This window comes from Malaclemys terrapin, chromosome 2 (assembly GCF_027887155.1).
Source record: "Malaclemys terrapin pileata isolate rMalTer1 chromosome 2, rMalTer1.hap1, whole genome shotgun sequence".
NCBI classification, from domain to species: Eukaryota; Metazoa; Chordata; order Testudines; family Emydidae; genus Malaclemys; species Malaclemys terrapin.
The window spans coordinates 11,922,786-11,950,080 of NC_071506.1; the positions used below are offsets into that span (position 1 = coordinate 11,922,786).

At 50.1% G+C, this 27,295-nt stretch overlaps 1 protein-coding gene across 1 annotated transcript in view; it reads left to right on the forward strand.

The window, feature by feature from the left end:
- The window catches only part of COL22A1 (collagen type XXII alpha 1 chain), a 310,551-nt gene that overhangs the window by 233,746 nt on the left and 49,510 nt on the right, over positions 1 to 27,295 (forward strand). The window contains exons 30-39 of the mRNA XM_054020800.1: positions 829 to 882; positions 8,302 to 8,343; positions 10,328 to 10,360; positions 14,326 to 14,379; positions 14,722 to 14,775; positions 15,873 to 15,926; positions 19,658 to 19,711; positions 24,481 to 24,534; positions 25,823 to 25,927; positions 26,992 to 27,036. Of these exons, the coding sequence (XP_053876775.1) occupies positions 829 to 882; positions 8,302 to 8,343; positions 10,328 to 10,360; positions 14,326 to 14,379; positions 14,722 to 14,775; positions 15,873 to 15,926; positions 19,658 to 19,711; positions 24,481 to 24,534; positions 25,823 to 25,927; positions 26,992 to 27,036 (549 nt within the window). The remainder of the gene's footprint in view (positions 1 to 828; positions 883 to 8,301; positions 8,344 to 10,327; positions 10,361 to 14,325; positions 14,380 to 14,721; positions 14,776 to 15,872; positions 15,927 to 19,657; positions 19,712 to 24,480; positions 24,535 to 25,822; positions 25,928 to 26,991; positions 27,037 to 27,295) is intronic.

A 27,295-nucleotide genomic window follows, 5' to 3' on the forward strand; every position in this document is an offset into this window, starting at 1 on the left:
GCTAGGGGCCAACAGGTCAATGCATATGCAGGAGTTAGATTAACACAGAAGGTCATGGCTGATTTCATAATGCTTGAGAGGTAGTAGGAGCAATGCCCTATGAAGAGGAAATGCGGTAGAATTTTCAAAAGCACCTACGTGATTTAGGAACACGTCCCACTGAAAATCAATGGGATTTGTGCTCCTAAATCACTGTTGCTTTAAAAATCCAGCCCATAGTCTTTATAGATGGTTATGTGTATGCATATAGGGCCTGAGCCAATCTCCAATGAAATCAATGGGAATCTTTCCATTGGTTTCATTGGCTATTGGATTCCATACATGTATGCGTTGCTATGTGTATTTTATATATTCATGTAGCCCTGTTTCAAACAGTTAACTATGCCAGACTACATTAGTGTGCACTAGGGAATGTTTAGTGTGCGCCAGCAGGGTCCACACGGGCTAGTTAATATGTAACGCGCTGGTGCACCCTAGAATTTCCACCCCTCTGGTAGGTCACTCTGTGTTGTTGGTCACCCTACTGCTCTCCGGTTCCCAAAAGAAAAATAACAAATGATTATTTTCTGCAGATGTTTCAAGCAACATCACTTTTACTTGCAAGTTAGGTTAGGGTTCTTGTTTTCTTTTCCGTAAACTAAAGTGTAAACTGTCAGCTTTGGATAATAGTGTTACTTTTGTGAATTACTCAAGATGTTACCCTTTGATTTAACTGCTAGAGCTGCCTCTGGGGAGACAGGTAAGATCAAACAATGGTATAAAATATTATAGCAGCGTGGTAATGGTGCAGTAGCTATGGTTGATTCAGGGTGTTTTGTTTGTTCCTAGGGTGAAAAAGGAAGAGCTGGACTCACTGGACTCAAAGGTGAAAGCGGTGAAAAGGTGAGTCACAGAAGGTAGCAGACACCTAAACAAGAAAGGAAGAAGGAGAACAAAGGATGGAGGGTAGAACTGTGGTTCAGCAGAAACAGGGTGAGCTACAGAGTCAATGGAACAATGGAAATGGCTAGTAGCGCGGACAGACTTCTTATGAGGAGAGAATGACACAATTAGGGCTGTTAGAGAGACAAGGTGGGTGAGGTAATATCTGTTATTGGACCAAATTCTGTTGATGAGAGAGACGCGCTTTCAAGCCAGAGAGAGCTCTTCCTCTAGGTGACTTCCTACTCAGAGTGTCACCACTAAATACAAGGTGGAACAGATTGTTTAGCATAAGTACTTAGCACATATTGTAAGGGACCATTCAAGGTAGAGGGGCCCATTAACACCTCTGCAGTCATAGGGCAAAAAGAGGAGGGTGTCTGGGTTACAGATTATTGTAATAAACCATAAATCCAGTGTCTCTGGTCAGTCCATGATTTCTAGTGTCTAGAGGAGTAATGAACTTAAGCTCCCAGGCCTAAAAATCATGGACTGACCAGAGACACTGGATTTATGGTTTATTAAAACAATCTGTAATCCACTAACCCCTTCTCTTTGTCCTATGACTGCAGAGGTGTTAGCGGGCTACTCTACCGTGAATGGGCTCCTACAATATGTTCCAACTACTTATGCTCAACAATCTGTTCCACCTTGCATTTTTGCTGCGACGCTGGGAGTACCTTTCCCAGACCAGAAGAAGAACTCTGTGCGGCTCAAAAGCTTGTCTCTCTCGCCAACAGAAGTTGGTCCAATAAAAGATATTACCTCACTCACCTTGTCTCTCTACTATCCTGGGACCGACATGACTACAACTACACTATGTGTTTAGGGCTCTTCAGTTGAGAAACCAGAAACAAAGTCGTGTGTGGGACACAGACGTGCAGTGGGGCACTCCTATTTGTACTCTGGTCATTCAAAGAAAAGGCAGATATTTGAGGAAATTGGAAGGCGACAAGTTGAAAACTGATACAAGGAATTTTTTTTAAAATGCAGCATGCAAACTGTGGAACTCATTGCCACAAGATATTATTGAGCTCAAGAACTTAGTAGGATTCAAAAAGACTCTAACGTTATGACAATGGTAATTTTAGCTAACGAGAACATCCAAAGTTACAATAGACAAGGCTTATCATATGAAAGCAGATTAAAAGAGCTGGGCTTGTTTAACCTAGGAAAATGAAGGCTGAGAGGGGATCTGATTGCTCTCGATAAATACAAAAGGGGGTAAACACCAGGGAGGGAGACGAACTGTTTAAGCTAAAGGACAGTGTTGGCACAAGAACAAATAGGTATAATCAGGGCCGGCTCCAGGCACGAGACGAGAAAGCACGTGCCTGGGGCGGCACATTGTAAGGGGCGGCATTCCGGCCAATCTTGGGGCGGCACATTCCGGCTGCCCTGCCGTGGTTTTTTTTTTTTTCTTTCTTTGGCAGCCCGGTCCGCAGCTCCGGAGCCCCCGGCCGGCTCCCCACGCTCCACCAGTCCCAGCCCCGGCCTGCAGGGGCACGGACCCCGGCCTGGGGGGGCAGGAACTAGCGATCCCCGCCGCTCACCATGCCGCCGGGCTCCCTGGGACGCGCCACTCCCCACCGCCTGCACCGGCCTCTGCCTCCCACGCCGCTCTGAGCCTGGCCCAGCTGAGCTGCCTTTAAAGGAGCGGCTGAGCCAGCACCTCCTGCAGCCCCTGGAGGCTCCGCCTGCCTGGCCGGGAGAGGCACCCCAAGGCCAGAGGGGGGAGCCCCTCTCTCCCGGCTGCAGCCCCTGGCTGCTCTCGGGAGGAGGGAGCGGGTGGACATCGCCCTTCACCCCCCTGCGAGCCACCTTGACCGCCCTCCTCGCACTCCCTGCGGCTGCCGTTTTTTGTTTTTGTTTTGCTTCGGCAGTCCAACCTCTCTTTTTTTTTTTTTTGCTTGGGGCAGCAAAAAAGCTAGAGCCATCCCTCGGTATAATCTGGCCAGGGCCGTCCTTAGGCATACACAGCATATGTGGCTGCGTAGGGCACCAGAACATTTGGGGGACCCCTGGGTCTTAGTGTCCACCCTAGGGTGACCAGATGTCCCGATTTTATAGGGACTGTCCTGATATTTGGTTTTTTTTCTTATATAGGCTCCTATTACCCCCCACCCCATCCCGATTTTTCACACTTACTGTCTGGTCACCCTAGTCCACCCTTCCCTTTCTTCCTATCCCTGTTCTGACTCTTCCTGCAGACTCCCACATCTGGCTGCTGCAGCCTGGTGAGTCTTCCTCCAGAGGGGATCTATAACTTAAGAGTGAAAAAGCCTCTAGCCTGCCAGACCTATTAGCACAACATTGAAACTGTTAAAGAGCTATTCAAGGGGTAATGATGCCATTTAACAGGCATTTGCCAACCCCCAAGTATATACTCTCAGTTTCTGAATTTACTGACAAAAACAGTGGTGCATGACTCTAATATATACTTAGAACCAGGGCCGGCTTTAGCAAGAGCGGGGCCCGATTTCTGGGGGCGGGGCTTGCTGCAAGCCCCGCCCCCAGGACCCGAGCCGAGCCGCGCCACCGGGGGGGGCCCCGAGCCGAGCCGCAGGGGGGCCGGGGGGGACCCGAGCCGAGCCACGGGGGGCCGGGGGGGACCCGAGCCGAGCCGCGGGGGGCCCCGAGCCGAGCCGCCGGGGGGCCGGGGGGGCCCCGAGCCCAGCCGCGCCGCCAGGGGGCCGGGGGGCCCCGAGCCCAGCCGCGCCGCGCTGCCGGAGGGGCCCCGAGCCCAGCCGCGCCGCGCCGCCGGGGGGGCGGGGGGGCCCCGAGCCCAGCCGCGCCGCAGGGGGGCCGGGGGTGCCCCGAGCCCAGCCGCGCCGCGCCGCAGGGGGCCCCAAGCCGAGCCGCGCTGCCGGGGGGGCCCCGAGCCCAGCGGCGCCGCAGGGGGGCCGGGGGTGCCCCAAGCCCAGCCGCGCCGCGCCGCAGGGGGGGCCGGGGGGCCCCGAGCCCAGCCGCGCCGCAGGGGGGCCGGGGGTGCCCCGAGCCCAGCCGCGCCGCGCCGCAGGGGGCCCCGAGCCCAACCGCGCCGCCGGGGGGGGCTCCGAGCCGAGCCGCAGGGGGGCCGGGGGGGACCCGAGCCGAGCCGCGGGGGGCCCCGTGCCGAGCCGCCGGGGGGCCGGAGGGGCCCCGAGCCCAGCCGTGCCGCCGGGGGGCCGGGGGGCCCCGAGCCCAGCCGCGCCGTGCTGCCGGAGGGGCCCCGAGCCCAGCCGCGCCGCAGGGGGGCCGGGGGCCCCCGAGCCCAGCCGCGCCGCGCCGCCGGGGGGCCCCGAGCCCAGCCGCGCCGCAGGGGGGCCGGGGGGGCCCCGAGCCCAGCCGCGCCGCGCCGCAGGGGGCCCCGAGCCGAGCCGCGCCACCGGGGGGGCCCCGAGCCCAGCCGCGCCGCAGGGGGGCCGGGGGGCCCCGAGCCGAGCCGCGCCGCCGGGGGGGGCCGGGGGGGCCCCGAGCCGAGCCGAGCCGCGCTGCCGGGGGGGCCCCGAGCCCAGCCGCGCCGCAGGGGGGCCGGGGGGCCCCGAGCCGAGCCGCGCCGCCGGGGGGGCCGGGGGGGCCCCGAGCCGAGCCGAGCCGCGCCGCCAGGGGGGCCCCGAGCCGCGCCGCGGGGGGAGGATGGGGGGGCCCGAGCCGCGGGGACCGGGCCGGAGCCGGGCCACGGGGGCCGTGCTGGGGCCTGCGGGAACGGGCCGCGCCTCCCTGGAGCCCTTCTCCCGCCCCCACCCCAGCTTACCTCATGCTGCCGGCCGGCCCGCCCCTGCTGCTTAGTCTCAGACTTCCCGCGAATCTCTGATTCGCGGGAAGCAGGGGAGGGGGCGGGGCGTGCAGGGCAGGGGAGGAGGGGGAAGTGGGCGGGGTGAACAGCTGCAGCGCGGGGCCCTCTTGGTGCGGGGCCCAATTCAGCCGAATCGGCTGAATCGGCCTAAAGCCGGCCCTGCTTAGAACATGTTAGTCTACAGGACCTTAGTTTAAAATTTGCTTTAAAAATATTTCATTAGTGTGTTGGTGAAGAGTATAAAATCACATCTCTAAAAAATGCTTGCATAGATTTTTAGATGCACAATCTGAGTATTCATCTTTAGCCTTAAATGCTTGGATCTTCAGACATATAGTTTTTTAAATAAATCCTTCAAAAGACCATCCTTATCTAAGATACACATTTTAATTTTAATTACTATAGTACAGAAAATTTGCTTCCAAAGTCTTCCTGTCCATCTCTTTCTCCCTTCACCCCCCTGTTGAAGAGAGCCCTTAAAGGGACAAATCCCCTTTCCTTCCAGATAACTGGACAAATTAGTTTCCCTTTCTTTACTTCTGACTATTTGATTAACTAGTTTTAAGAAAACCCTTCAGCAAAATCAGTATCTTAGTAAGATATAAAATCCTTTGTTATGCCTAAAATCTTTGGAAACATTTTTTTAAGTTCGTGAATTTCTATTGGTATGGAGATCACACATAGTAAATTAATGTTCCCTTTTTCTAAAAGCAATGAACATTGTTATGAATACAGTAAACCTCGGTGACTGATTAATTTAAAATAATGTCTTTGTTTCTGTGAGTTAAATATGTAGTGATCTGGAATTATTACTTTATGATGGCTTAAGAATACATTTAAAATATAAGATCAGCTTAGAAATACTGATTAAGAAAAAATAAACCAGAGAAGAGCTGCATCATGTATTCCATAATATTTAATGTTGTATTCAGCAGGACAACTGACTTGCCTTTACTACAAAGTTTTTGCAGATAAATCTCTGACAAACTTCAGGGTATATCAAAAAACCTGTGACTGACATTTTTTATTCCCACGTTTAGTGCTTTTAATTAGGTACCTTCTGCATGTCCAGTATTCACCAGCTGGCATGCAGTGGAAAACATGCTCCATTTTCTTTAGAAAAAAAATTACAGAAGAGTGGATTTTTCAAATGTCATTTGCTTCATTTGGGTTCAGGGATTTGGCTGGAAGGGTTGAGCAGGGAGGGGGAGGGAAGAGAGGATGGAGACAGTGGGGAGAAGGCGTGGCCTGGGTGGAGTGGAGGCAGGGCCTCGGGCAGCGTATGGGTGAGGCCACAGGCAGAAAAGATGGACCGGGGAGCTAGCCTCCCCAAGCGGCAGCTTCACCCACTGCCCATGACAGCAGGTAAGAGCAGGTGGCTCCCGCACACCCAGCATACACTGCAGTCTCCTTAGACAGGGGTTGTATTCACAGAGCCGAATGTGCCGGTGCCGCGCATTCTGCGTGAGGGAGAGGGTACCGGGATCTCTGCGGCAAACTGTGATTCTCCGCCTCCATGAGGCAGCCCGACCGGCTCGGTACCCTTTGCTGCCTCATCCCTCCCCCTGCAGGCTGCAAGCCCGTGCTGCCGTCGGGCACAGGGGCACCAGTTTAACAATACTATGTAGAGCCCCATAAATCCTAAGGACGGCCCTGAATCTGGCCATGAGCAAATTCAGGCTGGAAGTTAGATGTAAGTTTCTAACTGTCAGAGGAGTGAGGTTCTGGAACAGCCTCCCAATAGGAGGGGTGTGTGTGGGGGGTGGAGGGGGGGAACAGCTTAGTTAGTTTTAAGAGAGAGAAGGACACATGTATAAGTGGGATTCAATGATCGGGTTGCTTGTGATGGTGGGGTTAGGGTGTGGGAGCCCTAGGGGTCCCTTCTGGTTCAGGTCTGATGGTCCCTAAATCTCATGCTTCAGGTCTTCAGCCAGTCACCTGCAGGAGTCAGGAAGGGATTGTTTCCTCCCAGTGTTTTCGGATTTGGGGTTTTTTTTGGGTCTCCTTCCTCTGAAGCATCAGAGGTGGCTGCAGCTAGAAATGAGACACTGGATGGAGTGGGCTGGTGCATTCTTTTTTTCAGGTGTATGCCTGGCTGGTTTTTACTTACATGCTCAGGGTCTAACTGGTTGCCATACGTGGGGTCAGGAATGCATTTTCCCTTAGGTCAGATTGGCAGTGACCTTGGGAGTTTTTCACCTTTCTGTGCAGCATGTGGGTGCAGGTCATTTGCCAGGATCATCTGGGTATCTTACTTAATCAGTTCCCTGCCACTGGGGGGTCTTGGGCACTGGTGCATGTGAGTTTTGGTTTTGGTCCTGATGTACTTATTTTAAGCTCATTACGGATAACGAGCAAGATAAATCGGAATGATCTATGTTAATTTTTGAATATAGTATGTTAGCTATACGACTTTTGGAATGTGTACTGTGGCTAGGTGGTTATAGTTAATAGCAGGCTGCTGAGAAACTAGCAGGAAGGTAAGAACATCGGATCCAGATAAGATGTGGTAATTAGGTCAGGAGGTGATGGAATGAGACCTGAGTTGTTAGTTGTGAAGTTGGTACAGTGCAGGCCTCAGCTAGAGTTACTCAGCTGTTTTGTCAAACGGGGATCAAGCAGATAAGGTCATTCAGGATGGGTCTAAAGCAGTGAGGCCTTCCTAAGCTGTCAGGGAAATGATAAGGCCTTGTCTACTATAACTCAGTATGTTCTCATTATCTAAAATTATCATCGTCATAATGTCCAAGTCTTTTTGAATCCTACTAAGTTCTTGGCCTCAATAATATCATGTGGCAATGAGTTCTACAGGTTAATTGTATGCTGCATTAAACATTTCCTTGTACCCAGGTAGGACAGACAGATGTATAGGCCTTTTATTGCTTTAAAATCCTTTTCTTTGTGCATGCTGCCTTCCCACTCTAAAGATTAACAAATTAGCACAGATCAGCCCCACATCTTTATAGGGAGTCTTTCCGTAGATTTCAGTGGGCTATGGATCAGTCCCTATGCTCAGCCTCGTGAGAAACTAAAATTTCGATGTGGCACTGCAGTGGCTTTACAGAATCGAAATCATTTGGGTTTTGGCTCGGTACAAAAATGTTTTTAGAAAGTTCAGATTTTCTACAAACATTGGACATTTTCCACAAAACGGAGATGTTTTCCACAAAAACTTGCATTTAGTCGAAACCCCAATTTTTCATTGAAATACAGTTCAGGCAGAACTTTTTTGTGCACCCCTACCCTTAAAGTGTGAATTATTCTTAGTACTGCTACCAGTCTTACAACCAGACCTCAAAACACAGTGGATAGGCACCTGTGGGACAAAAGGGGCAGCCAAGCAGACATCTTTCATATGTCAAACTGCACAACAGTAAGAGGGAAAGTTTTGGCCATGGACAGTGGGGCAAAATCCATCTGTCAGCAAAAGAGCCATGGGATGTATAACATCCACTCTAGGCTGCCAGGACCTCCTTTGAGTAGGTCTCTTGTGGTTCAACCATATCTCACAGCTGTACGTGTTGTAGAATTGTAGTTGTGCTGAGATTTACTCTGCTGTCTTCCTATTCCTTAAATAACCCTCCTCTCCCTTGCTTCTTTAGGGTGACGTGGGTCCTGCTGGTCCCCCCGGTTTACCCGGAACAGTAAGTAATGCTGCATCCCGGGTGCTAACACGGAGTTGATGTACAGAGGAATAGGTGGCAGTTTCATCTTCCACACAGACCTCCCAAGCTCAGGGCCTCGCAAGTTACCCATTTCTTTGCAGAAACACCAGGAACTATTTATTTAGCCCTGGTATAACTCCATTAGCTTCCATGGAGCTATCTCGTGGATGCAATTGGTCCAATAGTTCTTAAGAGATTGGTATGTGTGTATCCTGTCATTGCCTCTCTCTGCATCCCCACTCCCTCAGACAGTAGCATCAGTCTGACAGGGTTTCTGCATCTCTTCCTTTCAGTGGTATGTATAGTAGGTGTAGGGGCTGGGGCAAGTGTGTGTGTTTGTGCCCACACAAGGGTGGAGAAAGGGAGTAAATGTGTTTACATGCTACAAGTTTATTGCATGGATCCTAAAGGATCCTTTTAGACCCAGCAAGATGTTCCAGTCCAGGATTTCCTGGTGACTTCCCAAAGAAACCAGTTGATTTTCAGAATGGATCCTGTGGGAAACTGAGCAGATCTTGCAGGGAGCATTCCACCTGAGTCTCATTAGCCGACACGCCGTGCCCATGGAAATAGCAGGGGGAATCCTAGACTGGATTACGCTGCCTCACCAGCATGGATTTAGGGCAGTGCTGCTGGCTCGGGGAGAATTCAAATCCAGGGCCCTTGCAGCCCTCCAGGACCTTTGTGAGAGAGGCTCCAGCAGATACGGCACCATCTTGTGTGGCTGGCCCAGGAGACCTGCATACACTAGGAGCCCATCGTGAAACAATGGAATTAGTTTGGGTTCAAATTTGGGTCCAACGAACCACCAAATTAGACCATGTCCACCTCACAAACCCCGCCTGGCAATAGGAAAGCACCAAGGAACCTCCATTTACCTCTTTTAAAATGTGGGAACATGAGTATACTCTGAAATACAAGTTAACTAAAGGCCATGAAACCAAAGTCCATGGAATATAACTATAACCCTCATCACCCGCTCCAGCAAAACCTGACCAATCATCCTGCCCTGAGTGTTAGCAATGCACCTGCCCCAACAATGGTAGAGGTAGTACCAGAGTTACAGGCCCTCCAGGGAAAATGTCTGAGATTCGCATCTAGTGGCTGTTAGCAAGAGCTGATTGCAGCTGCCTGCTGGCGTATGGACAGATAGACCTCTCGGATAGCTAAGACCCAAGCCATGTAGACCTTCATAAGTCTGTAACAAAACCTTGAACAGGAAGGTGCAGGCTGCAGAACTCTGCTGTGATGCACTCCCAATGGTGAAACCTTCCAAGCAGGCTTCCTCGTTCTGTATCAATGGCAGCTTCCACATGACCATCGGGGTAGCCCATGTACATCGCAGGGTGATAATCCAGTCACAAAGGCCTGGGCCTGGTCGACAGCTGAGGGAAATGGTCCCAAATGCAGCACCACGTGCATAGGAATGAAGAAGGCTCTTCTGAACGCTGACCTCTCTTGGGGAATCTGTAAGGAGGAGAAGTGTAGCCATCCTTAGTGATCCCAGGGTGCAAGACAATAGACCACGCTCAACCATGGCGTGAGCAAAGCACAGCTCCTATCGGTTTCAATGGAAGTTGCCCTTGCTTATACTAGCCCCAGATTTGGTCCAAAGGGGAAAGTTTAATGAGACGAGAGATGGGATCAAGTGTAAAATGCAGATCCAGATTTCAAAGCTGTTTGAAGCTGGGATTTTGCTTCATTATTGCTATAGAGTTCCTGTGAAAAGTTGGGATTCATATTTCAAATACCCCAACAAAGTTCTGGCATATTTTGGATCTTTTCTTTCTGAAGAACACTGTGTGTTAGATGAAAGGACCTGCCAACTGAGAGGGAGGGAGTCTGTACTGACAGAGAGAATGAAATCCACAAGTGATTAACCTTCTAGGAAAATCACTTTGAAGGGCCTCTTTTGTGAATGTGTTTCTACTAACTGTTTCATTTTTTTGGGTTTTCTTTCCAGACAACCCTGTTTACCCCACACCCTCAGCTTCCTGTAAGTAATGTATCTAATAAAGATGGTCTCTAATTTATCACCATTTAACTTTGATAGATAAAAATCACCTTGGAATTTTACATGTAATTTAAATACTTTGTACAAAAGAGCTCAGCTTGAGTCTGGCTACAGGCAAGGTCAGCACTATGCCCAGTCACCATAAAAATGCAGCCGTTGTCCTAGCAACAGCAGCATCCAGACTAACTTTGGTCGGGATGCAGCTGAATTCTGTCCCATCCCTGCAAGATGGTGAGTGCTCCCAGATTACATGAGGACTTAGTGTTCTGCTCTGGTCCTGTGTCACCCTTACTTTGCACAGATGTAGATAACTGCATAAGTTGCAATGCAGCAGAGAGTTAAGTGCGTAGAGTTTAAGTGACTGTGTTGGCACAGGGGTGTAACCCAGTGGTGAGTTGGTGCTACACAACCTCCTTTGTGGATTGGCATGTGAGTTGTTACAGCCCTTACCTACAGAACGTTAGCTTAAGCTCAAGCGTTTAGCTCTGTAGGTCCCTGGTTCAAACCCTGGTGCGTTGGCCAAGAGGACTGGGGCATTGTGGTGCTCTAAAGGCATAAGTTTCAGGAGGAAGTTAGAAGTTGCCAGGCATCCTCCAGGATACTTCCTGCTGCCTCTCTCACAGTGATGGGGAACCAGTTACAGAGAATACTAGATCTCAGCAGCAGCAGTCCTCTGTTTACTTATACGTTGTTCCCTGTTAGTTAAATACTAACTAAATGCTGCTCAGTTATCACTGAAATACGGTGACAAGTTCAAGTGGGTTTGGGTCTGTAGCTAACCATAATGGGCTGAGTTATGCCTTCAGGGCCCAGTCCTCTGTCCGGGAGCTGTGCAGAACTACATTTATGGAAGTGCAGCTCTGAAGGGAATTCCCTACAGAAGGTACAGTGTGCACCCACTCAATGCCCTGTCTTCTCTTCCTCTCTTTGAGAAGTCTTGCATTCTGGGGGCGCTGGAGTTGTGACTCTGGTCATGTCTTGCATAAACCAGGAGGGTAGTAGGCCTCCCTGCAGTCTGTCCCACCCTCTTGCACAATCCCAGACTCGTGGGGCGCAAGCAGGCCCACTCTGTGTCTTGCCCCCTTTTTTTCAGTGGGGCGGAAGTTAAAAAAAAAGGAAAAGAAAACAGCGAGAGGTAGTTGCTCAGGGGGCTGGCAATGGGGGCTGCTAGTTCCAATCCAGCCGCTTGTTATAATCCAATCCAGCTGTGAATCATAACCGCCTCATTTCTGTACATTGAGCTGTGTGAAATGAGAGGGCGGATTAAGATCAGTTGCCATGGACAGGGGTCCATATAGCATGTAGCACTCTCTGGCAGCATTTACAGTCTCACCAGATTGGCCATGTGTTCAGCTAATTTGGAGGGACCCTTTAGGCGGTCCCACCCGATCAGGATTGAGGCAAGGTAATTTGCCTTGCTTGTATTCTACTTGTTTTTTGGCTATTGAATGACTTTAGGGACAGATTTTTTAAGGGTATAAAGATGCCTAACTCCAAATACCTTTAAAAATCTGTCCACAAGGCTGGAGGCTGATCAGTATGGCACTAACTTTCAACTGAAATGTAAACACAGAAACAAAAAGGAGGAAAAAAGACTATTAAATGAGCTGCCTCCTTAGACTATTGAGTGATTACTTCTTCTTGCAGCCTTGGTTTCCATGGGAATATCTGTTTATATTTACGGTTATTAAGAGCATCCATCTCTTTGACCTTGTTAAAGTGTGTCTACACTTTGGGTATTTTCATCACTCAGAAGGATTTCAAAAAGTGTACTAGTTTGAATTACAATTATACCAGTACACCCAAAGTGCAACTGCAATATTTGGTTGACGTAAATTTATTAAACCAGTTTGCGCTGCATCGTCATTTTTCTGTAGGCCATTAGATGGCATCAGAGACTGTTTGAATAGGATCTGTGTTAACTTGAGTTAAATTATTTATTGCAAATAATAATTATTGCAAGTTCAGACTTTTTTTGGTTGGAAAATCCTTTGCAAACAGACTTTGAATTTCACAAATCTGTTGCTAGTGGAAATGATTTGGAAAACAGATCTTGTGAACGATGAAGAACTATATGAACTCTTTGTTTTGAGTAGTCCTGGTGTCTGATGGGAAGCCTAAGTCACATGCATGTGACTTAGGCTTCCCATCAGACTGGATAACTGAAAGATTTTATACAATGATGTAACCACAAAAAAAGTTTGAATGCTCTTTCCTGAATACATATGTTCACATACAAATTTGGAATTTCATATGTGGCCTGGTCTTGCACCATTAGAATCGTCAGTGGAAGCAGGATCACACCCATAGAGACAACTAAGGGGAGATATAACTGAGGTCTGTACAGTCATGACTGGTGTAGGGAGGGTAGACAAGGAAGTGTTGTTTACTACTTCTCATAACACAAGAACTAGGGGTCACCAAATGAAATTAATAGGCAGCAGGTTTAAAACAAATAAAAGGAAGTATTTCTTCACACAATGCACAGTCAACCTGTGGAACTCCTTGCCAGAGGATGTTGTGAAGGCCAAGACCATAACAGGGTTCAAAAAAGAACTAGATAAATTCATGGAGGATAGGACCATCAATGGGTATTAGCCAGGATGGGCAGGAATGGTGTCCCTAGCCTCTGTTTGCCAGAAGCTGTGAATGAGCGACAGAGAATGGATCACTTGATGATTAAATGTTCTGTTCATTCCCTCTGTCGCACCTGGCACTGGCCAGTGTCGGAAGACAGGATACTCGGCTGGATGGACCCTTGGTCTGACCTAATAGGGCTGTTCTTATGTTCTTATAGAGGACAGCCATTTCTCCAGTAACTCTATGCCATTCACTTAAATGCATCCAAATACCATGAATGCATCCATACTGATTGGCTTTTCAGAATTCAAAGTAAAGGTGAATTCCTGCTGCATGGTATTCCACCAGCATGAACATATGGGGATGTTATAAAGAGGAAGGACAGCAGTAAATTAATCCCAGTGGTCAGTAACAATAGCGTACAAAATAATGTGCTGATGTTGCAGCAAGGAGGAGAAACTCTGTGAACACAAGAAGTTAATGGGACCCATGGCCAAGAGCAGCTATAGAATCCACATCACCAGTGATACCCAAGTCTAGCCCATGTTCACCCATCTTTTAGAGACAGGATAGGAATAATGACATTAGTCCGATAATCCTCCAGGCAGATGGAATAGATCATTGATCAACAGTTATCGCTGATGTCTCATTTCAGATTATCTGGACAATAAATGTACACCAGAGAGAATATTCTTTCCCCCGAATTTACCAAGTTGTAACATTATTTTATGATGGCAGATTATATGTAAACATTATCTATGAGGGAGAGTAACCATCTTTTTACTTGAAAATATATTTGGGATCGGCTTAGCAAGACAAGCGCTTTTTCACAGGGAATATACTGAGCCATAGCCACTAACAACTCTCCCACCCCGCAAAAAAATCTCTCTTCTGGGACAGAAGGAAGGTGATTGTTCATATTTTCAACATGAGTCCTCTAGATCTAGATACCAAGCAGAAGTGGCAATGGTAGCAGTTTAGCTGAAGAAGATTCTTTCTCTCATTCATTTGGCCTTGTTCCAAAGCGTATTTCATTCGTTGGAGGGTCTTAACCTCAGTGGCCACTGAATCAGGCGCTTTATAAAGATGGAGTCTGTGGCCATATTCTGATAACCCTAATGGGATTAGGGTTATCTGCTTTCAGGTAAAGAGGTGGGTTCAAAGTTCAATTCAGCTCATAGTCACTTCAGATGAAAAATCCATTCAGTATTCAATGTGGAATAAGAGATCCTTAACATCAGCCCTCTATATGGAATGTGGTCAAAAGCCTCTGTCAAAGAACAAAGCTGTCTGACTTTTATCAGCCTCACCGACGAGATAACTTGAATTTATTTTTCACTCTTTATCCTCGTATTGCTTTGCGACAGGGAGAAACTGGGCCAAAGGGAGAGAAGGGAGATCGAGGAAACAGCGGGGAACCCGTAAGTGCACGACAGTATTCCTTCAGAAATGGCTGTGAGCCTCTCCCTGCCCCCTAGCTAACAGAGCATGGGTGGGTGTCTTATTCCCTTTGGCAGGGGCCCTGACACTCTGATACACAAGTAGTGACCTGGTGATAAGCAGAGGGCTGGTGGGGAGTTCTAGGTAGGGTTTTGCTGATGTTTATATGGGCATCGTCTCCATCATGTCGGAAATGAACCCGACCTGTTGCTAACCCTGGACATATAAAATCCTTCCCTTCCCCAGAGTGGGGAAAAATGAGCCAAACCAATATGTGCCAAGGAGAATAAATGAGTTGTTTCCCACCTCTCCTTCCTTTGCAGGGACTACCTGGTGTCCCAGGTGAAATGGGGCTGCCAGGACCTCCAGGACCACAGGTAAGCAACATTGACTCCCCTCCCTGGAATGACCAGATAGGTAAGGGGTGCTGATGGGTGTAGATCACTCCACACAGTCCCTCCCCCCGGATGCTGAAGGTCTGATTCCCCTCTCACACTGCTGTAACTCCATTGACCTCTGTGGCATTAGGTATCCCTCATTAACCCCAGTGCAAAGGAGAAGAAAGTCGAGCCCTAAGTGTGACATGCTATCTCTACACTGCTCTGAGACAGCTCTCCCAAGGCATGTCTGCCAAGAGCTTCTGCTGCCCCACGGGGCTAACGAATGAGTGATTGTGATTACAGCGCATGAGCAAGGAATTCCAGGGCAGTGTTCAGATTCAAGACACTTTCTGAATTCTCCTTGGGTTATGTGAAATGGGTACATAGTTTTAGTCCAATTGCCACTGAAAAAATTGTCTGGATGGCAAAAAACACCATTGCAAGTGAGCTCTGATCATCGCTCCTGTTGACCATCTCATCAGAAAGGGCAAAGAGTGAATGGGCACCGAGGTACCACTCTCTCCACTAGACGGGTCCCTCCAGCAGAGGGCTGCAGTATGTTTGTAGGGCAGCATGGGAGAAGGTCGCAGTGCTCGTGCTGTGCCTATCCTGCACATAGCAATTGGCTGTCGCTCGGACGGCCCGTCTTGGGCTGTCTTAAACAAACACGACCATGAACTTCACAAAAAAAGGAAGAAGAAAAAGGATTTGAGAGCAGTGGCAGGCTCAGCAATGGCAAGAAAACAGGAGCGACAATGCCAGTGAATTCTCTGCTCATGAAAGTCCACCCTGGGACAAAGCAAGTCCCATGTAAACCATCAGCGTAGACTTTCGTGGCTCATGGGGCCAATGAAGGCCCTTTGCACAGGAATTCGTCCTTAGTGCGCTATTATTGTTCATATAGTTACACCCAGCAAGTCAGGGGTGAAACTCCCCCTGTGGAGAGAGACCATTACAGCTTAGTTAGGATATAGGTGGTGCATAGGGCGGGGATGGCCCTATATGTGGGCATGAATTTCACCCTCTCTGTGAATATCCACAAGTCCCAGTGCTGAATAGCAGCCTCCATTTAAGTCCCTTTTCTTTCTGTCCAGGGTGCGAAGGGCCAGGCAGGAGCCAGAGGCGAGCCAGGAGTCCGTGGAGAGACTGTGAGTCATTGCTTCACTTAGGGCACATCTTGCAATGGGAACACACCTGAAGGGCTTCAGAAGTAGCAGCTTTCCAGACTAATAATCTCAGGCAGCACCTGTGCAGGGTACGCTCTGATCTGGACAAGAGCTGCTGCTCCGGGCGAACAGAAATTCAAACCACTCAGCTGCACCCAATGGATTGCTGCTCCAATCGATTCAATGGATGCAGTTCCAGATTGCCTATTTTTTGTTTGAGAAGTCTGATTCTCAGATGAAACCCCTTCCTTTCCAGGCAAGGCGCTGGTCGTGCTCATTAATACACGGGGATGGCATTCAGGCACAGGCTACGGTCTGGTGCTGAGAGCTCGTAACTCATCGAGACCCACCACTGGTTTTTGATCTTGGTTAGCTTTACGCTTCTCCTCCTGCCTGATCAATTCAGCATTTTTTTTTATAAAGGAGACTCATTACCATAAACCCACCACACACACTTGTGTGGGCGGGGGGCAGGGAGGCATGTTCTCTGAGGCTGATCTGATCTGGCTTCTGCATACTAGAGAGCAGTAATGACTCAGATCCCAATTTACCCCCGAATGAGCAATTTCTTACTCCTTTCTCAAGAAAAAGTCAGTAGAAGAGGAAGTGCTGAACAGAGGACAAGGAATTAGAGGGATGGTTTTGGGGAGCCTTAGATCTGGAGAAGGCCAGATATCAGAAAATGGCTTTGCCTTCATAACCACTGTCCTGCCAACCCAGTTATGGCATGTGGCTTCCATGACTACTCTTCCATTGAAGTCCATCAGGCTACTTGTAGGCCTTCTACGCGGATAGTAGTGTATGGAGTAGATGTAGCTAGATGCTGCAGTGAAAAGCAGGCCGTGTCCACACGACGGTCTGTAGCTACTCACAGCGGTGAAAGGCTCTGGCAGTGGGGAGGCGGTGGAGAGCTGCTGGAGCCTTTCCCCATTGCTTCCCTATGCCAGAGCCTTTCCCCACAGCTGGAGACTTTCCCTGCAGTGGGGAAAAGCTCGAGCAGTGAGGAACTGCCTGAGTCTTTCCCCACTGCCTCCCCCTGATAGAGCCTTTCCCTGCGGCGGGAAAAGGCTCTAGCAGTGAGACAGCACACTGCCAAAAACAGAAGTGTAGATGGGGGATGCACTGCATGGGTGTGTAGAGAGCTGTGTAGGGTACATGCCCTAAGGGTCTGGTGTGTCTTTACTTTACTAACTAATACCTGATCTACACTGCTGTTTGTACCCACGCTAGGGGGGCATGCAGTGTATGTACTCTACATCGCTGTAAGCATAGACGGAGCCTCAGTAACAGTAATAATGTTGTATAATACCTAGCCCTTTTACGGCATTTTTCATCCATAGATCTCACAGTGCTTTTTACAAAGGAGGTCATATCATTATGGGCCTGATTCAACGCCCATTGAAAGTAATGTGAGTCTTCCCATTGACTTCATTAGCCTGTGGGTCAGGCCCTGTCACTGGTTGCAGGATTGGGTCATTAATTGACAAATGAAGTAAGGCCTTGGCTACACTTGCAGCTGTACAGCGCTGTGAGGTAAACCTGTCTTGGTGCAGCTGAGTAGGGAAAAGCGCTGCAGTCTGTCCACACTGACAGCTGCCAGCGCTGTGGCGTGGCCACACTTGTAACATTTGCAGCTGTGTTGGGAGCGGTGCATTATGGGCAGCTATCCCAGCATTCATGTGGCTGCAACGTGCTTTTCAAAATGGGGGGGTGAGGTGGATTGTGACAGGGAGTGTGGCGGGGAGAGAGAGTGCTTTTTGGAGCCTGTCAGCTCTCTATTTTGCAAGTTCTGAATTCCCGGCCCCCTGCTCATTCATTCACTCACTCAAAGCAAGCTGCAATCTGTTTGCTTTTCTCTGTGGTAGGAGCTTTGAAACCGGCACTTCTGCATTCCTGCAGCCAGTCACAACAATGGAGAGGATTGGCCACTTGACAAGGTGATTAGTACAGCCCTGCAAGCGTTTACACTCACACCCGTGAGTCATAGCCACTAGGGTTACCATATTCAAACATTTAAAAAAGAGGACACTCCATGGGGCCCCGGTCCAGCCCCCCGGCCCCACCCCAACTCCGCCCCTTCCCCACCCCCGGCCCCCACCCCAACCCCACCCCTTCTCCGCCCCTATTCCAACCCCTTCCCCAATGTCCCTGCCCCAACTCTGCCCCCTCCTCTGAGCACCCCGCATTCCCCCTCCTCCCTCGCGCTCTGATCTTGGTTGGGGGTTGCTAAGTGCTTCCCTGCTCCCCACTCGCCCCGCAGCCCCTATGCCCTTGCCTGCCCTGCTCCTCCTCACCCTACAGCCTCTGCACCCCCCCGCCCCTGCAGCCTCTGTGCCCCCTGCTCCCCACTCGCCCTGCAGCCTCTGCACCCCCCACCCCTGCAGCCTCTGTGCCCCCTGCTCCCCACTCGCCCTGCAGCCTCTGCACCCCCCTGCCCCTGCAGCCTCTGTGCCCCCTGCTCCCCACTCGCCCTGCAGCCTCTGCACCCCCCCGCCCCTGCAGTCTCTGTGCCCCCTGCTCCCCACTCGCCCTGCAGCCTCTGCGCCCCCCACCCCTGCAGCCTCTGTGCCCCCCCGCCCCTGCAGCCTCTGTGCCCCCTGCTCCCCACTCACCCTGCAGCCTCTGCACCCCCCCGCCCCTGCAGCCTCTGTGCCCCCTGCTCCCCACTCGCCCTGCAGCCTCTGCACCCCCTGCCCCTGCAGCCTCTACACACACACACACACGCCGCCTGCCCTGCTCCCCCCGCTCACCCGGCAGAGGGAGAAATGCAGGCTCCACGTGGAATGAAACACAGCCCTGCTACTCTGTGGGGGAGGAGGGAGCGGGGGAGGGGGAGGGACTCTGGCTGCTAGAGGCCCTAGTGGCTGCGAGCGGCTTTCAATCAGGCCAGGCGTCCAATCAGCTGCGCCGCACTCCGCAGGAGGGGAAGGAGGAAATCCCAGACATTTCTACTTCATTAGAAATCCCCCCCCGGACGGCCTTTTAACACTGAAAAAGCCGGACATGTCCGGGGAAACCCGGACGGATGGTAACCCTACTAGCCACTCCGCTGCAGCTGTTATTCCTCTCGGAGATGTGGAGTACCCGCAGCGGTGTACCCACAGAGATACAGCACTGTAAGTGCCCTGCCAGTGTGGACGGGGAGTGAGTTACAGCGCTGGGGGAGGCTTTACAGCGCTGTAACTTGCAAGTGTAGCCAAGGCCTCAGAAAGTTAGAAGTGCATCTGACTGTTCCTTGTGGATAGAAGCCTTTGGTGTTCTTGTGCTACTAGTTCAGGATACTCACCAGCTGAACTATTGACCTCACTAAATCTACAAAAAAGCAGGGAAAGGGTAGAATTGTCTGAGGAGACTATTTTGTTGCCCTGGATCCTATATGTTTGTCATAAATCAACAACATTTCATCTGATCTGATAATATATATTTTAGTCTCAGTGCTATATTTTTTTTCCCAAGCTGATGGAGTAGCTGATCTGGATTTAGGATTGATCATGGCGATAGACAATTTTGAAATTCCCAAGGGATGTCTTAATCTGTTTTGTACCGTTGCATCCTTGTTCAGGTTGTAAGATCTTTGAGGCAAGTGTTCTCTTTTACTATATGCTTGTACAGCGCCTAGCAGAATGTGGACTCCAATCCCATTTAAAACTTCTAGCTCCTACGTAATACAAATAAGAAACAATATTTTTTTAAATTTTGTTTTCTTACAACAGGGTGCTCCTGGACCTGTTGGGCCCCCAGGTCCACAAGGCTTGCCAGGAAATGCGGTATGTATTCATCCATGGATTTGTTCCCCGTCTGTGCCCTGCCACATTTCTCTTACTCAGTTTCTTTGGTTTCCATTGTTACCCGGGGTTTCAGGCACTTTACTGGTTTGCCAAAATCTCCCCCTACACCATTTCCCAGGGTCTACAGCTGTTGTTTGTTTCAGGGGGTTTCATTACAGCCTGCTACTCTCTTTGAGAGACTCAGTAGACATGGACATCTTGGGAGTGGTATATTCAACAGGACAATCTCACTGTCAGGCGCTACCTCCCAGTCAGGCCTAGTGGTTGGAGCAGAGGTCGAAGCTGGATGTCAGGTTGGGACTGAGCCAAGGGTGGAGCTGGAATTGAACCAGGGACAGGATAGGGTCAGAACTGAGATCAGAGTCCGCAGTCAAGCCAGAATCAGAACCGTAGCCACAGTCCAGGTGCAAGCCAGGGGTTGAAGCTGGGTTGACAGAGTCCAGGGACAAGCCAAGTCGGTACGGTACCGTAGCCACGTCCAGATGCAGGCCAAAGGTCGAAGCCGGATAGTCAGAGTCTGAGGGTTCAGGGATGGTCAGGAAGCAGAGGCAAGGCTGGAGCAAGGTCAGGCAGGGCAAGGACAAGACTGGAACAGAGCTCGGGCAAGGCTAGGGCAGGAACAGGAACAGGGTCAAAACAAGAGCAGGCTGGGAGTCTCAAGAGTCTGATACACTGCGTGGCAGCAGGAGGGTTCCTGGCCAGGTAGTGTGTTGCACAGACTGATCTTCAGCTCTGGTGGGGTTGGGAAAAAACCTGGGCTTGGGGGTCACCTGACGCAGGCTCTGCTCAGGAAGAGGCTGCTGCCGCCGCATGCCTGGAGGCTTAGTCACTGCCGGCTCTGTGGGAAGGGCAAGTCAGTGCAGCCAAACTATGGCCACATGCCTGAGTGATAACTGTGTTGGAAGGGCACTGTTAAGGCTCTGAAGATGGGTAGTGGAAACCTACCCACATCTAAAACCCCCTCTTCCCCCCACCTAAGGGGAAGAGCCCCTGGACCCAGGCACCAATAAGATTTCAGGGGACAACAAATGTAAAAACAGGGATGGGAGTGGGAGGTCACTGGTTGAAAACGGATCCAGAGGGGGACACCGAGCAAAGAACCCTGGACAGTGCCCACTGCTCCTAGAAGGCATCCAGGGAGCCAGTGGACATGGTCCAGAGGAATTCTGCCTGGAGTTGTGACTTAAGGGAGGATCAGAAGTAGGCCCCACCGTCGCAGAGCACCTCCCCATCCAGCTTCCCCCTCCTGGTATGGAGAACGGCCACTTAGGCCAGTGCCAGGAGGAGGTTCACAAGGAGGTCTCGTGACTTCACGGGGCACAGATGGGGTGTGCATAGATCAGGAAGTGTGGGGAAAAGTGCAGCCAGAACTTAGGGAGAAGGTTTTTGAGGAGCCGGAAGAGGGGCTGCAACCTGGTGCATTCAATGTAGATGTGCGCCAGGGTCTCCCTCTCGTTGCAGAAGAGGCATGTGTCATGGAGGTGGTGAACCGCGCCAAGTACATGCCCATGATCACGGCTCTGTGAAGGAGCCACCAATTAATATCCCAGGCAAGCCGTGAAACCAGAGTGGAATATGGACTGGCCCACCGGGGTTCCTCGCCCACCACAGGCGGTAGGAGGTTCCACCACTTGGTGTCAGAGCAGGACACAAGTGTGAGGAAGTGAAGGGTGTGGAGCATGAGCGCATAGAGCTGTTTCCTAGGCACAGTTCATAGGCGGTCCAGCTTCATGTCGTGCAGCCGGTTCAGGTAGTGCATAGGGGGTGGCTGAGGAGGCTCACCAGGCAGGGGCCCAATGTCTAAGTCCAGAGGGCCAGGGGTGGGTGGGTAACAGCCTCCCAAAGGACCTGCTCAAAGAAAATGAGAGAGGCAGGTTCTAAAGCCGCCCTCACCTTCTGGAGTATACGCCAGGGGATGAGAGATGTGGAGAGCCCCAAGCGCCAGCCTAGCACCAGGGGATCCACCCAGTCCCTCTATTCATGGTCCAGGATGTCTTTGATCCTGGTGGTACCAGCCAGGACCAACCTCTGGTACACTGAGGGAGACTCCACCACCTGCACACCAAGATGGAGGTTGTATAGCAGGGGCCCCACGAGGAGGTCTCCCGCCTCAGCAGCTGCCGCAGACCTGGTCGCCGAGACTAGCTTCCAGGCCTTGGTAAAAAACCGGCAGCTTGGAACGGTCTCACAGGAGACTCCTCAGAGGGAGGTAGAAGAGTTGCCAATCGTATCGGAGCCCTTGGAGGTAGCAGAGGAAGGCGTGCACCAGTGCACTCCATGCCAGACTGCCAGCACCATAGAGGAGTCTCTGCGGGACCTGGAGGCGGAAGTCATGGACCTGACTGCGGAGACAGAGCAGGCCCTGCCCAGCCTCCTCCTCGGGGAGGTTCGGGACTCCCGCAGAGACCCAGTGCAGCCCTGGCCAGAGGAACCAGGGCCGCCCAGAGTGGGGCGGCAAGTGGGGCAATTTGCCCCAGGCCCCGCAGGGGCCCCCACGAGAGTTTTTCGGGGCCCTTGGAGCAGGGTCCTTCACCCGCTCCAGGGGCCCCGGAAAACTCTCGCGGCCCGGGCCCCCGGAGTTTCTTCCGCTCCGGGTCTTCGGCGGCAGTTCGGCGGCGGGGGGGTCCTTCCGCCCCGGGACCCGCCGCCGAAGTGACGGGTCTTCGGCAGCAATTCGGCGGCGGGGGCCCCCCGCCACCCAAGACCCCAGACCCCCTGAATCCTCTGGGCATCCCTGAGAGGAACTCCAAGATTTTCTTCTGGAGGCAGGCCAGGGTACACGGGGGCAGGCGCAGGGTGTTGAGCCAGTGCCAGAGCATGGACAGGACCAGCTGGTTAAGCACCAGTAACCTTCTGCACAGGGAAAGACACTGGAGCAGTCCTGTCCACTCCTCAACCACTCAGCCACCCTGGCTTCCAGATCACAATAATTCTCCAGTCGGGAGGGATCGGTGGCAAAAAGTTAGACACCCAGATAGAGCAACCAGTCCATGCTCTCCCGGATGGGCTGGAGCACAGGAGGAAGGGAGCTCTCCTGCCACCAGGCCCTGACCACCAGGCCAGAGCTCTTGACTCAGTTGACCGAGGTGGAGGAGATCGCTGAATAAATGGCTTGGCAGGCCTCCACCTGCACCAGGTCACCCAGGTCCTGGACCACGAGGAGCATGTCATCGGCGTATGTCAACAGGACCAGCCACTGTTGAAAGGGAGCAGAGCGAGCAGCCCTAGTTTGGCGGCAGGTTTGCCTCACGCTCACCAGCATTGTACCAACAAGGATGCACTGAACTCTGATTTGTGTCCTCACCGAACTGACTAATGCTTGGTTTGCCACCAGCTGTCCCAAGAGAAAAATTTCTTCCTTTCTTTCTTTCTTGTTGAAACTAGAATCAATTCTAAGATTTAAGGATTGATACACTTAGATCCCATTTTCACTAGACTACGATGTAATCACTTCAGGTCCAATTGTGCAACCTTTACTCCAACGAGTAGGTCCATTGAAATTAGGTTTGCACGATTGAGTCTTTCACGTTTGCATATAAGTCTTTGGCTAGATTCTGCTCTCACTTCCACCAATGTAAATCTGAAATAATTCCATTGGAGTATCTGGTATTACTCCAGTTTTACACCTTTGTGAGTGAATACAGGGTTTGAACTTTAAGTGCAACATGCACTGGGCATTAGCTGTGCAAATGAGATCAACAGAAGAGCAGTGTGATGTGATAGGTGCTAATTAGACAATCCGAGTAACTGTCTACTAGTTATCTCTGCCATTTCTAATTAAATTGGGCTCTATTAACATAATGAAGATAGTTTATATATTCATGAGCTTGGCTAAAGAAAGCTGAAGTGGGAAAATAATATTTGTGTTGATACTGTCTTCTAATTTACAATCAGAACAACAGATACAAGCCAACAGAATGGGATATAGTACTAACTGAGGCTGGAATAACTCCAAATAATTGCACTGCTCAGGGACAAACTCAAACAGAGACCTCCCCTGGCCTTTCTGGTGGGGTTTAGTTCATTCCACAACCTCCTGAAAGCATCTGTCTTGAAAGACCCAACTCACAAGCCTTTGTCCTTGTCTCAGCTTGGGAGAAAGGGAAGGAGAAAGGAATGGTATGTTGTTCGGTTTGGAGGTAAATCACCTATGGGTCTAAACTATAAAGAATCAAAGAAGTTTGATATCATCCTATCTGCCTATAATTTAAAGGGAATGAAAACGGAAATGCAAGGGTAAAATGACGATTGAGTTAATCCCAGGAGTGTGTTGAATTTCCCCATTATACTGACTATTGGGGGGCATCAGATAAAAATAAACCCAATGAGACTTTTGGTTGTAATGAGGCTTTCTAGTATCTCTGCTCTCTACAGTTATGCTTTCTGAGTTCTTTTCAGCAAACCAGGAAGTGCCAGGAGGACTTTACAGAGGCGGGAAATGTATTTTGGTTGGGGGAGGAGTGGCGTACAAAACTGGGGCTAACTCAATTTTCACTTTAGCTTTGCAGTTCATTCTTACATTGAAAATAACCTTTTCAGGCAGCTGATTCACATCTCTTCTAGTTCATTGTTCTCAGGATTACAAGTTGTCTGTACCAGGAACAGGGAGTGTCATAAACCAAGATGTATAAAATTGCCCCAAAATCCCCAAGATGTACAATACAGTACATCTGTTTTTCTCATTTCCTTTAGAATCAAATACCACCTCAAATAACGGTTTTAAACAGGAGAGTTCTTTTTCTCCACAGGGTGTACCTGGAGACGCTGGCCAACCTGGAAAGGATGGACAAAAGGGTGAAAAGGTCCAGCAGTTCTTTCATGTCTGTCAGATAAATGTGTATCTGGACTTGCAGCCCTCTGAACGGTGACCAGGATTAATAGATTTTAAAGCCAGAAGGGATGATTAGCTCATCTAGTCTGGCATTTTCCAGAGAATTGCACTTGGTTCTCCCTGTATAAACTACCTAGCTGTACTAATAGGACAGGAGCTCTTGAAGTGAAAAAGCCACCTTAGCTTTTCTATTAGATACAGTGATGTCATTGGCTTGAAAACACATCTGCACGGTGGTGATTGTGCCAGGATTGTGGGGGATTCTATTCTGTTTGTTTCTTTCTTGATAATTATGTTTAAATCTGCAAATCCCCAGCTGTAAGCAAAACCTTCTTGCACCGGTTAGGCAAACTGGGACTTCTGCTTTCATACCAAGCTCTTTTAATTGCATAGTTCCCTTATTCTCCCAGCTCACACTCACCTCCATTTGTCTGTCTCATCCGACTGTTATGTCCTGCCTGACACCTGGACTGTAAGCTCTCCGGGGCAGGGACTGTCTCCTTTATTACTTGCCTGTACCAAGCCTAACATGATGGAGCCCTAGTCCTTGATTGAGGCTCCATAATAGAAATAATTAACAGTAACATCGACCTTAACAACACACAATAGAAGGATAACAATGCAAAATATAGACAAGTCCCACTATATCAACCCCTCCCACCAAATCACTATCCATCTTCCGAGTGCTCACCAGATCCCGCGATCTACTTGAAACCCAAACGTTCCCTGAATTAAATGCGCCTTCTCGTATGTTTCCAAAGTTAGCAGGGTGGAGTCACAATGGGAGAGCGAAGAAAGGGGTGTTCTAGAATTAAGAACTCCTCACTGATGGAAGAGGGAGGAAGGAGTGTTCTAGAACTGAAGCCCCCTCACAAGGAACACCCTGCCACTCTTCGTTTCTCCCCACCTGTTAAAGCAGAGGGCTCGTGACTCAAGCTCTTCTGCTAAGTGTAACTGCATCAATATTACACAGATTGGAGGAGTCTTTAACATAGCCACGCCCCAAACCATTTAGGGCGAAAGTTTTCATTTAAAGGGGGAAATACCGATACTCTTATGAGAGCATTTGATATAAAGGCCAAGATGCATCATCACATTCTTATAGTATAATAAAACAGGGCTTCCTATGACACTGAGGAATGTTCTGCCTGTAAAAGTTAAAGACAAAATCCCTGGACATTTTTATCCTCGTGGGATATCTGGTCCAGAAATGGACCTTAGCTCTCAATTCAGATGCATCATTGTAATGTCTTCTACAGGGTGACCCAGGACAGGAAGGAAAACCAGGACTACCTGGGCTCGCAGGTGAGCCTGGCCCTGCTGGAATACCTGGCTTACCAGGGAAGGGTAAAGATGGAGAACGGGTAAGTCCTCTTAGCACACTCTGCACCCAACTAGAATCAGTTCCTATAGGAGTTAAAATGAAACAGCCCAGCAGAAGCAGTGTATAAAATATAACTGCGTAATATTGCAGTGCAGCATTATATTATTACCCACTGACAGCAGGCCACCCTTTGAGTGGATGCGGCTGCCAACATCAGCACCTGCAGCAAGCTTGCTTGTCTCCAACACTGCACCATCATGTGTTCTGTCCATATCTGCCCACTCTGCCCATGCTCCAACCTCACAGGTGGGCAGTCTCTCTTTCACGCTCTCTCTGGCCCAATTACTATTTCAGTAGTTATCCACAATGGAACAGCTTCAACCGGAGAGATTGAGGGAGCTCCACAACTGAAGATCCCATAGCTCAGTGGTAAGAGCACTCTCCTGAGAGGTGAGAGACCCCCCAGTTCAAGTCCTGTCTCCATCTCCAGCAGAAGAGGGTTTTGAAGCTGGGTCTCCCAAATCCCAGGTGAATGCTCTAACCAGGAGGCTAGAAGTTATAAGGTGGGCTCCTCCACCACCTGCCATTTTCAGTGGAGTGAGGCAGGCACCACACGCCTAGCTCAGTCCCACAAGATGCACCTTTGATGCCTAAGCTACCTGACTCCTGGTGGCGGGTTCCCATTTGTGGCTCACTAAGCAGAGAGGGGCACATCCCTGAAGCCTGGATGTAGGTACCTATCTCTGAGAGAGGGGCAGAGCTTAGGACACACCCCTCCTGTTGGACTCTCCCATTAGGCAGCTCCCCATCTAGTGTGCTGGCTTTTGTGGATCACATTCTTAGGTGTCTGTCTTTCCTCATTCATTGTATGGGTAGCCTAGGTGCCTCACTCAGGCTTTGTGGATCAGGCTTTGTTCCTGTGATTTTCTAGATGCCCAAAAGTTAGATGCTCAATATTGCAACCGCTAAGTTCCTTCATGGATCCCACCCACCGCCACTAGAAATACTAGTTTGATGTAAGAAGCATTTTTGTTTATTTTTCAAAGGCCAAGTTTCTGCTTCGCAAGTGTTGACTATTTTTCTGCTTTGGTTATGGCTCTTTAGGGTGAAAGAGGCCCCCCAGGCCTACCAGGACCCCTCGGACACAAGGTAAGCATTTACCTCTGTCCCATTGAGGACTACTTCTCAAAAATCAGGACAAGTTTGCACATTGTCACTGGAGCTGGTGGAAAAATTAATTGAAAATATGGTCCATTTTTCACTGGAAAATATTTTTGGTGAGACATTTACTAAAAATGTTTTCCTGATTTTCAGTGGAAAAAGGTTTGCCACAGAAACTTTCCAAACAACTTTATTTTCTGTGTAATGCCTGTCTGGTTGTGTACATGCAAATATTAGGATAGCAAAT